The sequence below is a fragment of the Ammospiza caudacuta genome, chromosome Z (assembly GCF_027887145.1).
Source record: "Ammospiza caudacuta isolate bAmmCau1 chromosome Z, bAmmCau1.pri, whole genome shotgun sequence".
Lineage (NCBI taxonomy): Eukaryota > Metazoa > Chordata > Aves > Passeriformes > Passerellidae > Ammospiza > Ammospiza caudacuta.
In genome coordinates, this window is record NC_080632.1 from 37,154,641 (window position 1) to 37,171,091 (window position 16,451).

Consider the following 16,451-nt stretch of genomic DNA (forward strand, 5'->3'; position numbering starts at 1 on the left):
CTGCAGCATCCTGAGTACATTATTATTACTACTATTATTATTATTATTACTTTTTTAAATGGTCTTTTCTTCTGTTCTCATGGAGGTAAATATTTCTGTTCCCATGTAGAATTGTGTAATTCATTCTATTATTAAAGTCTGATTATCCAAAAGCTCAGTTACTGCATATACTTTGGTTTTCTGTAGAAAAATGTTGTTCTGTCTGTAGAGATTTGAGTGCCCAGTATTGATTTCCAGTTCATAATTGCTTAGGAATTAATTTGCTCGGGATGTGGAAGAAGAGAGAGGGCCTATGGGAGGATAATAGGAGTATGGAAGGGAATGCAGGGATACAACAAGGAAAGACAAGGCCTGTTGGAATGAAGTCTGTTGAGGGATATCAAGGACCACAAGAAAAGCATCTACAAGTATATCAGCAACAAAACAAGGATTAGAAAGATCCCCACCAATGTGGAGATGCTGCTGAATTTAGATGGGTAACCTGGTGACAGAAGACACAAAGAGGGCAAAGTGAATTACTGCTTTGCCTCAGACTTCACTGCTGCGGCCATCCTTCAGGAATCCCAGACCCTGGAGGCAAGAGAGGAAGGTTGGAGAAAAGAATACTTGCCCTTGGCCACTGCAGGTTTGTTTAGAGATTGGCTAGGCAGACAAAACCACAAATCCATGGGCCTGATGGGTTGCACGCACAGGTGCTGAGGGGGCTGGCAGATGTTGTTGCTAAGCCCACACTGCATCTTCTTTGAAAAATAATGAAGAAGTACAACTAGTAGAAGTTGTGTCTTACCTTGCTTTTCTTTAAAGCTTTCATTAGCTAATGGAAAGAGAAATAAAGAATAGTGTGACTGCTTTTATTTTGAGTTGATTTATCTTTGAATTAACTCATTCAATGAGTAAGAAGCATTAAAAGAAATGGAAATTAGTCTATTTTCTACAGCAGCAAGAAAGGCCAGTATAAACAAGTGAGGGGGGAGGGGATGAACCATTACCATAGTTCAGAAATTACTGTTGGGGATTGTTTTTTGTTTTTGCTGCTTAACTAGTGCTTTGTGCTTGTTCATTAAATACTGACTTTCTTCACAGCTTTAGTAGGCAGTTTAAACTTTTTTCCTGGGTGTATATTTTGAATCTTCATGGAAATTACTTAAATGAAAAATTAGATTTTTTCTTTTTGCTAAACATAATTTGCATTAACTATTCTCTGTTTAATGAAAACCCAGCATCCCTCTTCCTCAAGTTCTAGTGGTTGAACATAAACGGGGGGGGGGGGGGGGGTTTGGTTGGTTAGGGTTTTTTTTTGTTTTGTTTCATTTTTTCGTTCAGTTCTCTTCTATATTCTGGTTGTAATATAAAGTTCACTTGAAAGGGTTTAATACTTTCCTGCCATGATCTAACTTCTGTAAAAAACCAATGTGTATATTCGAACAACAGCTCTGAGAACATAAATATAACTTAAAAATACAAGAATGGGGTCTGAACTCACAGTACACCTAATGCCACGTAAAAATGTTCTTCTGTGATAAAAATAAGGTGTTCTATCCTTTGAAGATATTACATAACCTTCTGTAATACTTTTTATATTTTCTGCTGGTTGAGAATAGACTTTCCAATGCAGCTGATTGAATACATCCATATTTCTGTGTGCCCTGAAGCATCTGTACTGTTCATCCTTATCCAAAGTCGCAGCAATCCAACTCTAGGCCAAAATTTAAAAGTTGGAGATAAGTTTATATTGGATAATAGATAGCACCACAGTAAGAACCATCTGGTAGGGGGTACTTGGACTTTATGGGTACAATCTTCAAATATCAATCTTGGAATGTTTGTTTTCTTTCAGAAGAGGTGATGTAAAAATGAAATGAGCTGTGCCTGGTAGCTGAGTAATAATAAACCAGCTCCATTTAACAGGAGTAGTTTTCCTGTATTATATAGCTTGTTTGTAGTAGTTTGGCACAGTTTGAGATGGAAGATTCAGAAATAATCCGTTTGAGCTTGATCTATTTCCAAAATCTTTACTACTTGAAGGAGTTTTTTTAACAGTCTGGCAACATAAACCCCCAACTGTTAACATGTATAAAGAAAATATTACTGGTTTCTGCTTTTAAAACATAAATAGACCAATGATGTGCGATGTAGCTCAGAATCCAATATTTGCCTTCAGCTTTAAGGCTTTGAGAACACCTCTTACAGCTTATTTCCGCTTGTTTCAAAGACTTTAATTAATTTGTAACTAAATTAAAGTCTCTCTCTTCTTTTTATCTTGTTCTAGGATGTGTTTGTATTTAGACATGAACTTGCTCTCCTAAGAATATCTGCCTTCATGGGTCTAATAATATTAGCTGGAATAAGTCGACTCTTTTACACTCAGCTAATGGGTATTTTCACTGTAAGTATCTAATTTGAGAAGTATATGTTAGTTTTATTTTCAGTACAATTAGTCAAAGCAGAAGTGTCTAATAATATCACTTCAGTCAGTTTCGTGATTTGTATTAGTAAAATGGACTCGTACCTTGTCCTGGAATTGCACAGTGTACAAGATATGTAGTTGATTCTTGTTTTTATTTTAAACTCTTGTGTAGCCTGGTCAAAATTTATGTGACAGTGAGGCTAACTGATAAATCAAATTTTGAGAACAGACAGCATCTTTGTTAAGTATTTTGATAAATATGCTTATGTTCATCTCTTTATTTACTAAACTGTGCAATGTAATCATGCTGTTTACAGTCCAGGTGGGTATTCTGCATTTAGATATACAGAAAAAAAATACGCTCTGCATGGAAAAATTTTTCAGTTAAGTGAATTTGATAATGTAATAAATACTTGCAAGAAACAACTTTATTTGGCATAACATCCTGTTCTGTACATTAGAAGTTAATAGCTGTCAGCAAATTTTTGAAGTTGTCCTGAGAATCCATACAAATATTTAAAATATTGTTCAACACGACAGAGGGAGTACATTAGTTACATTAGTTACATATACATGTTTAAAGAGTCTGATACGGCCTGCTGAACTTTTTTTAAAGGCAGTAATGTACAAGATGGCAGCATATTTTCGGCTACAACTGTTGGAGATCTGCCTGAGATTTTACTTTGGAATGTTACTTATGAAGGTTTGCATAGCATTAACTTTTGTAGGTCCATAATGGAAAACTTCCCAACTGTATGCTGTAATTCTTTTGTATTGAATAAAGGAAAAAAGCCTACAGTGTAGTTTTAAATTATGTTAGATAAAGCAATAATACTGCTTTTTGGTTTTACTGTATTACTTTTACATATTTACTGCCTTTTGCTTTTTCTGTCACGGTAGTTACACTGTCTATTATTATTACCATTATTACTGTCTATTATTATTACCGTTCCCCAGCTACTCTACCATAATGTGTTTTACACATGCTCTCAACCCCCAGCTCAACAGATTCACCTTTGTGCACCTTTACTGTGTGCCTGATTTCTGTTCCAGGGTCTTGCTGACAGGTTTTCTCTTTCCTGTTTAAATGTTGCCTTTATGTCTGCATTATCTAGGGCTGGGATGTTTTCCTATACCACCTCTAAGGTGGCTGTGTGGTTAATTCTGCTCACCAGTAACAGGTGAGACAGAGACAAATACTTAGTGAGCCTAATTGTTAGGTACTGAAATATGGATGTTGTTTTAGTTTCTGTTAAGTGGATATATATATATGAAAAGGATCAAAAAACTCATCTGATCAGACTGCACTAAACCACAGATAGGATACAGAGGAAAACAAGAAAACCAGACCCTAAGTTTATAATTTTGTTCTGTGTGCTGCCAGAAGCTGGACTAAATTTTAGCAGTGACCATCAGCACCCATTCAGGTACTATTACTGGATGTGAAATATGACCTCTCAGACTGAACGTGTTTCTGTCAGATATACCTGAAACCTGGGCTGTTTCTGTTCTGACACAGGATACTAACTGCACTGCCTCTGTAACAGGCATGAATGCCCAGTTGTAGCTTTGCTGTCCTGAGCCTTAACACTTTCAGGCCTCTGTCGCCGCTGCACTCTATAAACTGCTGTAAAGTCTTTTTTTCTCTGTCTGTTGTACATACCATGAAGTACATCCTATTCACTTACAGAGTTGGCAGCTACACTGGACCAGGTGTGGGGTATAGCATTTTTACCTCCAGTTTTTCTGCTGAAATCATAACTGTTGAGGTGCAGTATGTCTGGATAGTTTTTTCTGTTGTCTTTGCTGAGCTTTGTGAAATAACCATGCTACAGTAATTGTGGATGTGGATGGTCTATGAGAGGCAGATGGTAAAAAGTACAGATCTTCATTAGGGCTTCTTATTGCACCCTACCTGTTGCCCCAAAAGCAGAAGGGCTATTGTCACATGGACAAGTTTTTAGGCTTGGTGGGATTGCTGGGGAAGTAGAAATCCATTACTGGTGTATCTCCAATATTAATTCATGCACACTATGTGGATGCTGTTGCATTGACTCATTGAAGAATGTAGGTCATGTAGTCCATCCCCCGCTCAGAGCATTTCATACCAGCAGCACAATTGTCTTCTCCCTTTTCATTCCTTTCTTTGCAAATACAGAATTAGGAAGAATAAATAATACAGTTGTTTTGAGGAACTCTGCTTGGCAACAATTACTCAGACTTCAAACAAACAAAGCAAGTCCGTTTGGTGCAGTTGTGATTAGTCTAGAAGTAGTGTAAGAACTGAAATGAGCTGTATATTAAATGTGGAATTTGTGATGAAATTAACTTACTATAAGGTATAGATTAAAACTTGATAGCAGAACCCAATCATGAAAGTGTAATATGAAGAAAAGCACCTTGAAACAAACTTAAGGCATGGATATGCAGTTAAAGCATTCACATCATATGAATTGCTCCACGGCTATTCTTGAAAGCATTAATTTTAGTGATTGCTAAAGCTGCCTAGAGATGTGTGCAAGGGACAAGAACATGGACCTTCTGATACAGGCAAAGCAATTCTTGTGCTTGTATGGGAGAGCAGGTAATGCACATTTTTGTAGTTCATGCTCTTGTGCCTCCTTTTTGCAGTTTAACATGTACCAAGATTAATTCCGCAACTCCTGGAAAAAAACCTGGTTTTAAATAGTAGAGACAGTAAGTGTTGCAGCTCTGTGATCTAAACTTTGGTGGGTGCAAACTGCTGCTGAACAAGTCCAGCAGGTTCATTGGTGTTTAACATTACAAGTGCTGCAAAAATTTTTGGAAAAAAATACAAATCTAAGATTAATCAAACTTTAACTCTTTTGTAACAAGACTGCCTGCTTTTCCAGAAGGTAAACTTGCTTGACCATCATTACATAAATTTCCAGAAATGAAGTCAATATCTGTTGATATTGGTAATATCTATTTCAAGATGCTTGGAAAAAATGTGCTCTCTGGTAAGAATGAAAACTTTGTAAGCTGTGTGCTAAAATTTGTCTCTTACAGGGAGAATGTTCCTGAGGCTGTAGTGCTTGATAAGGTGATTAATAGACTAAGTAACCTACTATGCAGTAATTTCTCTGAGTACATTTGCCACCACTGTGATTGTGGTATCACTGTTAGGGTATCATTAGCACAAGGCTATTCATAACTCATTTGGAGGTCCAAGAAGCCAAAGAGCAAAGGAGGTGACTTCCTACAATGAGAGGAGAACAGCTGGTTGGCAAAAACTGTCCTTAGAGGAACTTTTGACATGAATTGTTCTGATGAAGAGGAGAGCAGCTGAGGTGGCCTCTGCATACAGGATTAGTGCTTTCTCCCTAGAAACTAGCATATGTGAAACACACTTCTGTCAGAAGGGGCACATGGCTCTTTTCGTCTTCCTTCCCCAGTTGCTTTCTCTGAGCTTTATTTGCCTTTAATTTTGTTATCATCCTGAACTTTGATACTTCTTCTAGCATGTACTTTACCTTACTGTTGGGGAAATTTTATTTGGATACTTTTGAAATAGAGGTATCTAGGTTCTCTCTAATTCATAAGCCTCTGAAATAGGGAGAAATTTAAAATCCTAGTTTAGAAACTCTAGGATTCTTAAGAAGATATTCCTCTTAAAATCTCATCAACAATTAGTATTTTTACTTAAAATTATTCAAGTTTTTACAGAACTGGATGGAAAAAATTGGTTTCACCCATGAATTAAAACACCATCAAAGGTAATTTCCAAAATGATTATGCATTTATGTTGAAGGCCTGCCTGTCTCTAGTGCTTGTTACTTCCTTTACCACTCCTCGGTTTCCTCTCATTTCTTGTAGAGCAATTTAGAATGTTTTATTCCTTAACTGGAGCCTGTGTTCTTACATTCTCAGACACCCTGATTTTTAAATGGCATTTGTTGAAAAGTAGAAGCAAACTTTTAAGTAAAACAGAAAAACATACCAGAAAGTGTAAGTTGCACCTTACAAGGGTGCAACTCTTTTACTCTCCTATAGAAAGTGACAATTTTAAAGATTATTGTTACTCTTCACTTCAGGGCCTCCTTTAGCTGCTTGTACTTCGGATTAGTCTTTGGCCTGAATCACTACAGGTAACAAAATAGCTGCAGTATAGACACTTAAAGCTCCATGAAGGTAGAGGTATGGGTTTTTATTGGTGCTTTGTCGTAAGTCATAGAAGTATGATTTATAGGTAAATTATCAATTTGTTTTAAAGTGATAATTTTTACTAATATATAATAAAGTTTTAGTAATATAATAATAAAGTTTTAAAATCTTCTGGGGAAAAAAATACAAGACAATCTGTCTTGTGCAACAGTTGTGTGCACGTATTAATGACATTGTATTAAAGTGACAAAACCAAAGTTTATCTAAATTTTGCACTAAAATTTTATCTAAGTATTTTGCACTTAAGCTAGAAGAAAGTGTTAGAAGGATGTATTTGTGTTACTAATTTTTATTTCCATTTGCTTTTTTTTATGTTGTTACATGAAATAATACAATTTATTGGGAAGCTAAATCAAATAGTACCCAGAAACTTGCTTGCTTTCTCAAAACATATTTTCTTGACATGTGTTTTTAAAGGATTTTTCTCTTATTTTTATATGTAACAGATGTTTTTTTATCTCGAAAGCCCCCATAACATGCCTATCAATTCATAGGAAATGGCATTAATTCGCCAAGGGAAAAAAGTGTGTTTTATCCACTCCAGATTGTTTCTGATGTATGGTTGTTGAAGGTGTAGAGCTCTTTTAAAAAGAGTGCTTTGATTCAGTCTTTTTAAATAAAGGTGGAATGCCCGGGATGCTTGTGTGTATATTAATAGAAGATTAGCCCTGGCTTTTGCATTTCTCTCACTCATATTCCGTTATAGTTTTAAGAAATTTTTTCTCTGTGTCTTTCACGTTAAGAGTTAAATGATGATAAGCCCAGTTTTTCTGTTTATACTGCAGGATTCTTCTGTTGGTTATGTATGATCTACAAGGCATTACTACAAAACATGTAAAAAATGACATGGCATACTGTTTTTTAAACAATGGCTTTTCTGATTATTTTGATATTTGTTCCTATCTAGTGAGGTTTTAAATTGCACCAGACACTGCTAAGAAGTATTCCATTTGTTGACTGCTTTTTAAAAGCTGGTACCTTTTGCATAGATGAGATTTTCTTCCTCTCAAGAACTGTGGTATTCTTTATTTTGTTGGCTGCCACCTGTCTGAAGCAATCAGCCACTTCTTTCTCTTTCTCTGTACAAAAGGAAAATCCGGTCTTCCCATGGATGGTGGAAGGTAACAGGATAATCAGTTCAACAGTGATCCTCTGATGTCATTGTGGGAGCCCTGTAAAAGCGGATTATCTGTGACCCAGATAAAATAATTAGAAATTACTTGGACACTTACAAATAACTGATCTACTAATCTCATTTCCAAAGTTAAAAAAGGCCTGTCTCTCAACATAACACTACCAGATGTTTCAGTTAAACAGCATCCCTTGCAGAGACTAATCTGAACCCTAATTTTAAAGGATTACCTTTGATTGTTTTTATCTCAAACACTAAACAGTGTTTTCATTTTTCCATATGTTGTAACAAACTATTTCTATGGAAGAAAAGAAATTTTCTTAATTCTTCCCTTATGGTCCATTAAATATGATTTAATGTGATTTATGCTAGTATTGCAGAGGAAAACTTTTCATTGAAATTATTTAGTAATTAACTTGTTTCTCTGAGGCAGAACTATTTAATGGATAGGCCTTTATAAATTTAATAGATACCATGTGGCCTTTGTGCAAGGTAGTGGATGCATTATCATAAACTAAGTGGACAGTGTCTTTATTAATTTAATTAATGCTGTCAGGGTTTCCTGTTAATTAACTGTTTGAATGGTGTCCAGTGATATGCCAGTATCCTGTTCCATCAGTACTTTCTGGATGTGGAAAAGAGAAATTTCCCTTTATTTACTGTAGGAAGGATAGAAGGGAAAAGAGTGTTTAACAGCCTGCCTGGTGTGCAGTATGGTACCTATCACATACATTTTTCCCCTTAGAAGCTTTTAAAAATGTTGATACTTGCTTTTTATTGTTGCAGTGATTCTCGTTTTCACCTTAAATTAGGAAGTGTATTTTACCAGGTAGTTTTCCAATCTTTTTTACAAAGATTTTGTTTCAAAATAATGAAAATGTTGCTGCAGTTATTCTGTTAATAAAATCAAAGCTTTTTAATTCTTTCTGTATTTGTGTATTGTATAGTATTGATCCAATGCTCATTTAATATGCAGAGTGACAAATGATCTAGTTCTGCTGAAATGCTTTTCGTCTTTAATAATAAGTATCTTGTAATTAAAAATATTTGCAGTCATATCTTTAATCAGATAATCTATTAAATACTATTTTGATTGGTGAATACTAAGGGCTTTCCTGTTTTTTCAAACATGGCAGAAGTGTAATCAAGGAACCTATTAATCCTCATAATTAAGTTTAGCATATTAAAAATTAGGATTGGTAGGGGAAATTAGGGTTTCCAGGCAATTGCATTCTTTATGTGGCTACAATATAGAGCAAAATAATTACAAGGGAAAGCAAAGCATACATAAATTATAATCCCGAAAGAGTAACTGGAAATTACTAACAGAAAATAAACTAATATTAACATTATCTGTCTTCCTTGTTATTCTTATCTCTTCCCCTTTTCCTGTCTTTACCTTTAATCCACCTATAGCTAGATCTCCTATTAGAAGACTGCATGAAGTTCTATAAATTAAATTGTCAGGAATTAGTAAAGTCCTGGTCTTCGAATATGAGTTTGTTAACTGTGTAAATTCTTTTGCACCTTTACCTTATTTCTCTCAAATGGGTTTGCACTTTGTTTAGCATTTTTATTAAATGTACTCTGACATCTTTAAAGACATATTTACATAAAAATAAAATGTGGTATTTATCTATTTACTAGTTTATTTTTTAAAAACCTGTTTTTTATGAGCTATTTAAAATGTAGGAATAAATAGAAGTGTAAGACATTCTAGGGAGAAAAAGATCACATCACTTCAAATTAGCTCACTGTATGGTCTTATTTAAATATGAACTTTTTTAAAATTAATAATTTACAATATTTTAAGGAAAAAGTGCAAGTTAGAAAATGTAATCCGATTTTAAATTGTGCAAGGAGTACAGAATATCATCAGATATGTCAGAATTATCCCTGGTTTATCACTTAAAGAAGAAGTCCTTTAACTAATATATTTTCCTAATAGTAAAGGTAGTACCTTTAACTACTTGAAGATAAGTAACTATAAAAATATTTGAGTGTTCCAGGGGCTGAGTGCATTTTGTTTACATGTTGCTTGTCAGATTTAGACATCAGACTATTAAAATGACTTCTGTGTGAAGATGATCAACATCTATTTCTAAAATATTTTTCCCTTCTATTTTTATCATATGGTATTTGTAGGGATCAATAAATAGAATATGTTTTGTTTTGTCTCTTGTTATGCAGCTATCTGCGCCAAACATGCTGTGGATTTGCAACAGCCTGAATTTAAGAGATTTTATGGTGCCTCCATTTTAGATGGTTTCTTGTCATTGAGTCAGTATCTAATAGCCAATAAAAAAATTATAAATCTATTTAACTAAATTATTCAGAACATAGAAGAGTCTAGAACTATTCCCTTAGAAGTAATAGAGTGTAGCTTTTTTTTCATTTAGTACATGAGTCTGATATAGGGGTTTAACCTTTAAATAGAACTAATAGTTTTCAGACTGAACATAGTTTTAATTGATAAAATTAACTATCTTATATGAAAAGTCTAGATTAAGGAAAGAATACTGGCCAGAAGTAAACCCAAATGTATTTAATGCCAAAAGAAAAGAAAATTTATCAAATTCGATGTATTCTTTCAATGTTTAGTATTTTCTATTCTCGAGTTGCTCATCTATCAATTACATGCACACCATGAAAGGATGTTAGACAGAAGATAAAAGAAAACCTTTATATAAAGGATGTGTTGTCTTGAACTTTTAGATAAAAGCAAAGGCTGCAAATCCAGGAAGGCTTGCAAGTTTTGTTTTCTTTATGCTTCATCATACTTTTCTGCTGATTCACCTACAGTGAACATTTGAAAATAATAAAAGTATGGCATAATGCTTATATTCTACTACTGCAAGTGTTTAATAGAGCTGTAATGATTGCATGTCTCTTTAAGCAAACACAAAAGAAAAACTGAACCAGGGATTGTAGCTACATGCTTTGGAGTTAGTCCTGCAAGTTACAAATTACAGTGTATACTTTGGAAAATGTGAATCAATAAGGGGAAAATATCCTTTGCGTGTGCTTTTTTCATGATGTGTTAGTTCATGATAAAACCCATCCTATAGGACAGTTGGTTAACCAGTGCATGTGATCTTTCTAATTTACATTTTTTTTTGGCAGTTGGTTATGCTAAATAGAAGCGTAGATGTGAAAGGTGCAGTTCTCTTTGGAGCTAATTTGGATGCATTCATTTGTGAGTGAATCTGAGGTTGGTTTGCAGAACTCTGTCAGTGCTTTTACGTACATCTCTTTCTCTCCATTCTTCTCCTTCCTTTTACATCAGTCTTAGTTGTGGCAGTAGCTTACTTAATTTAGAGTAAGCAAACTGCTCTTATGGATCTGTAGTATATCCTTGGAGTAAAAAAAACTCATATTTTTTCTCTCCTCAGAAGAATCTGAAAACTTTGCCCTTTTCCTATTCCTGTGTTTATTTCCTCTTAAGTTCTTTTTCCTGTCTCACTAGGTGAGAGGTGTGATTTTTTTTTCCTGTAGCTGCTTTAAGATGCTTATCATTGGGTATGTATCTGAATAAACAGGTGCAGGAGCAGTTTTTATTTCCATTCTGGATGATGCCTTTGGGAATCTAGATGATCCATCATGTCAAATTAATCAGTTGTATTTGTCAATTTCATCTTGTATTCAATTTCAAATTTCAAGAAATTTTTAGAGATTACTAGGACTGCATAGATATGTGATGTTTGCTCATACCAAGTTATTTTAAACTTTTGGCTGAGTGCGAGCACTCAAAAAAGGTTTTAACATTAGCATTAGCTTTGAGTCTAGAAAAAAAATCTTAGCACAGTTCTATTTGTATTAATAGTAATCCAAGCTGATAGTAGATGCAGACAGCCAAAGCCTCTTAGGCTGAACACAGTAATTCTGATGTTGCTGCAAAACCTTGGTACACATCAAATGCATAAGAGAGATGATACTCTGATTGGAAGACATTTATGAGATGTTTTAATGAGCTGACCATCTTTTCATTCAGAAGAATGGTGATTATTCTGGTCCTTTGTCTGCAAAAGAAAAAAAATTCATGTCTGAGAAAGAAGCCTTAAATAACAGGTCAAAACTCAACTGTGGTACTCTCCTTTTCCGTCATCTCCTGTCTTCAGAGGGGCTACTGACTTTCCTGGGGTGCTGTGAAGTTTCACTTTCATGTGAAAAGGTAAACTGGTTCACTCTCAAATGAAAGCAGATTTCAGATGAGCCTGTTTGGCAGCAGTGTGGGGAGAGGGAAGGTATGAGGGTGCAGGGAAGGTATTTTGTTTCTTAAGTTCAGTCACTAGTACTTGTTAAGCAGATAAACTTCAAAGCAATGTTTCTTTGCTAGTTTGAACCTTTTAAAATTTGGCTCTAAATATTTTTTCATGTTGAAAAAGTATCCAAGAAGCAAAGGACTCGCTGCTCAACCCCAGTTGCTTTGCTGTAAAGCAAAAGTAATCTGAAGTGTATGTTGCCATTTTAAGGTAAGGGGAGGGAGAAAGGAAACAGGCAGGCAATGAAAGAAGGGAAGGGAAGGAGGAAAGAAGGGAGGGAAGGGAGCAAAGGGAAGGGAGGAAAGGAAGGAAGTTAGTTCCTGCTTTGGTTCTTTAACTTAGTTAATTTACAGTTTGGAGGGGAGCAGACCCTGAGAACCTCTCACGTCTTGAGAGGTTCTCAGGGTCATGACAACATGCCATAACAACATGTAAAACGAAATACAATCTCCAGGTTTCAATCTGTGATTTTCCCCCAAAAAATCTCAAAACCTGTATTTTAGGGAGTGGTACAAGTGTATTAATGAGTAAGCAATCTGTAGAAACACAGCAGAAAGCCATGTTTAAGATATTTGGTGATGTTACTTCTGCACCCAGAGCTGGTTTAAAGGCCCCTCTTTTGAAATGGTAGAATAAATATTCCATAGCTACATGTCCATTTAGAGTCTGGAATAGCATGTTATTGTTTTACAAAAGACCATTTGCCATTATTGCTTTCAAATATGCTAATATTATTTTGTACTATTTGATAAACAACTTTGAGTGGACCAGAGAATAATTCCTAGAACTGAGATATTTTTGCAGTTACAAAAGGAACTATAGCATCTCATGAAAATGGTATTACCACTTTGCTGAAATGCCATGGAAGTAATCTCTTAGTTTACTTAGGAAGTTTACTTAGTCCTTTTTATTCAAAAAGCCATGTCTGAATTTTTGTGGTAGGGAAAGATGATGTTTTCTCTGACAAAGGCTGAGTAAAAAGGCAATCCAAGAAAGCAAAGTATTCCTTGGCTGTGAAGTTGGGTCCTGCCCTAACAAGGAGAAGGACTTGTATAATGCCATGCTAGTGGCAGGAGAGGGAAGACAGGCCTATAATGTGAGAGGAGCAGCAGTTTATCTGTGGGAATCAAAACAACAAACAGTGTTTACAGTTTTCTCCTCCAGTCCTTTCCTCCCTCACTGCTGAGTGGATGTTAAAACCCACCTAACAATGGGGCCATTGTGGTTTATGTAACCTTGACTGGGCATGGCTTCTCTACACAAACTTCTGGGCAAGAACTTGTGCATCCTGGTGAATTGACATGAGAAAAATGAACTTCTCTCCTTTGCTGTATCAGCTGGATAGGTTGTGGACAGAATTAAGATTTTTTGCTGTTTAGTGTGTGGTAAGGGATCCTGTTCCAAAACACTTCAGAGCTGGGAAGCAGAATACAAAAAGTTGGCAAGGGAATTGGGGCCAGCCGTGTCTGGTGGAGCAGGAAATCAGCTTCCTCTATGTTATTTCCCAATCACATTCCGCCCTTCCCCCTTAAAACTTCCCCTAACTGAAAGGTAGGGGTGGAGTCCCAGCAATGCCTGCACTGAATTGCATGCAGGAACAATCAAGGAGCGCAGTGTGGTTTTTAGTGCTAGGGAGTGTTTCAGATGACAATGAAGTAGCAGCCTAATTAAACCACAGTCCTTTTCTGTCTGTATGTGGTTGAGGCAATTGAGATTAGCTCTTGGTCTTATTCAAATTCTACTGTAATTTGATAGGTACATTATGTGCATGCCTGAATCAGTGAAAAGTAAAGGGAAATACCAAACTACCAATGAAAAGGAGTTGAAATAATGAAGAATATTTCAATTGATTGTGTTTTGAACTTCGCAAGTGATTTCAGGGTGTAATGAACTGTGAATTTATATTGAAACTCCCTACATGATACTCACAAAGTAAGCCTTTTTGTGACATCTGTAGTGAAAAGTGAAAAAAAAGCACTATTGGTAATTTAAAAAGTTTTGTTTGGGGGTGATCTAAGCTAAAACTGATCTATTACTTACCATGACATTTTATAATTAAAGTATGAATTTAAGTTGCTCTTATCTGCAGGATTGCCTTCACTCTGCACATTATTAGCTTTTACATTTTAAGATAACAATTTTTGTATTTGTATTTAATGATAGGAACTGTAGAAACTCATGGTATATTTTCAGTTGTGCTGTTTGTGTTGTAATACTCACGAAGCTAATGATTTTAAAACTTCTGACTAGCTCCTGCTTTTCAAAATACTACATCTGTTAATGACTGCATTTTACTAGCTTTGTGGTTATCTCAGTGGGATACTCCAAGTCTGAAATGAGTGCTTGTGGAAAGTATGGCAAGAGTGGGCCTTATACACATTGCTCATAAATGTCCTGTGCATTAATTGTAATATCTGAATTAGTTTTTGCTGTAATAATGCTGAAAGGTTTTGTTGGCATTCTTTGGTATTGTAGTCAAACTACACAGTATAGTTTCATATCATGCCTATAAAAATAATTTAACAGACAGACTGAGTTAAAATTTATATGTATAATCTCACATTTATTTAAAACTAATATGGCATATGTGTAATATGCATCCTAATGAACTAAAGTCAAAACAGCGTACATTAATAATTAATTCCCTGGTGTGGTTACTTGCTATCATGACATTTTAAAAGTTTGCAATGTAAATAAATACTTTTTCATTGTGTTATTTTTTCTCTTTAACAGGACACTACAAGTATAGAAAAAATGTCTAACTGTTGTGAAGACATGTAAGTTCTGTAAAATTCCTACATTGCTGAAATGCTAAGGGAGCTCTTTGTTAAAATGATTTTGCATGGTACTGTGTGCTGTACTTCCTATCTGTAGCAGCACCTCACTAATCTTTTTAATAGTGGTTGTACACAAAATAGCTGCATGTCGTTCCCTTTCTTTCCCTACTCAAAGCCAGTGGAACTATATTTTCTTTTCAGAAGTACAGATCAAAAGATACTTTCTGCAGTGTTTTGACATACATTTCATTCATATTGAGGTCTCCTGTGCTTCAAAAGTTGCCTTTGTTTGATTGATGACACAGATAATTTCTGTTCTCCAAAGTTAAGTCTCAGCTGCGCGTCGTAATGAAATAAAAGTTGTGTTTGTGATTCTTGGACACAGTTCATCAGAGTCCAGTATTGAATTCCCAGCCAGCCTACATTGTTGTAGCTGACTGAAGTGCGCTGTGGGCATGGTGTCTTTCACTAATAATGCTGTCTTCTGTAGATCGAGGCCCCAGAAGCCATGGCAGCAGACCTTCTCAGAAGTTTTTGGCACTCACTGGAAGATCCTGTGGTTTATTCCTTTCAGGCAGCGGCAACCACTGCGAGTTCCCTACCACTTTGCCAATCATGACTAAACGGATGGTGGGCACAGATGGGTCCTCTATGCTGGAAGTGCATTACAGGTTTTATGATAATAGGACTGTGACAGTCTTCAAGTCAATTAAAATCCAGTCATAGGCATCACCGTGTGGCCCGGGCATTATTTTAGTTATGGTCTTGATTTTATTCTGAAATTAAGGCAAGTTAAACAATCAACTTCAGGCTTATTTTCTTTCAAACTAGCTTTCCGAAGAGATTCCTTTTGTCTTTGAGGTTAATACCAAAAGTAAACAATGGGAATGTAGTCTTCATCCAGTTTGATACTGGCTCTTTCTTTTTCTTCCTTTTTTTTTCCTTTTCTTTTTCCTTCTGTTTTAATTTTTGTGTCGAAAGCCCTGAAGTTTACATTGGTGGTTAGCTTTCTCACTAAGTGTCTTATTCTGCCTTGAAATTTTTTTAGAGTTTTTATCAGTAGGTCAGTCTGGATAATAATAATGTCTTTTTTTCTGCTGCATATGTTTAAAATTCCATGATTCCATTATTTATGATATGCAAAAGTAATCCTGCAGCACTGCACTGTAAAAGGTAGCATTGCAAGCTGAAGCAGAGTACTTCCTAAGCCTTTCTCAGAGAGGTTTTGTAGAGGCACACAAATGTGTGTATTTACATAGAGAACAGCTTACAGTTACCTTCTGGCCTAGATATGATGTTAGTGAAAAGTGTTCATGTCTTTATTTCAATGAGAGGGATTAAATATTTCAGGGTAAACTATGCAGATACTATGCATGTTTTCCCTAAATCCCAAGGATTTGAATCAGCAATAATGAACAAAGAAGTTGTATGGTGCAAATATTATAATGATTACTTTTAAAAAATATAGGTGTAGTTAGTTAGCATAATGTGTCATAAAGAAGAATATATTGTCAATAAAAGTTTAAAATTTTATATTTACTTTTCTTTAGTCTTGATTAGCTGGAATTGGTCTAAGTGTTTGTATATTTAAAATAAAATTAATTAATATTTATACATATTTCTAGATTTGCTATTAACACGAACATTGAAGTATATAAACACATTTAGTAGGATACTATGTTAATGTT

The 16,451-nt window shown here is 35.2% G+C and overlaps 1 protein-coding gene across 1 annotated transcript in view; it reads left to right on the forward strand.

Annotated features, from left to right (window-relative positions):
- Positions 1-16,226, forward strand: part of ZDHHC21 (zinc finger DHHC-type palmitoyltransferase 21) — a 32,790-nt gene extending 16,564 nt beyond the window's left edge. Inside the window, exons 7-9 of the mRNA XM_058824145.1 lie at positions 2,270-2,386; positions 14,720-14,763; positions 15,254-16,226. Of these exons, the coding sequence (XP_058680128.1) occupies positions 2,270-2,386; positions 14,720-14,763; positions 15,254-15,386 (294 nt within the window). The 3' untranslated portion in view covers positions 15,387-16,226. The remainder of the gene's footprint in view (positions 1-2,269; positions 2,387-14,719; positions 14,764-15,253) is intronic.
- Positions 16,227-16,451: the final 225 nt, after the last annotated feature.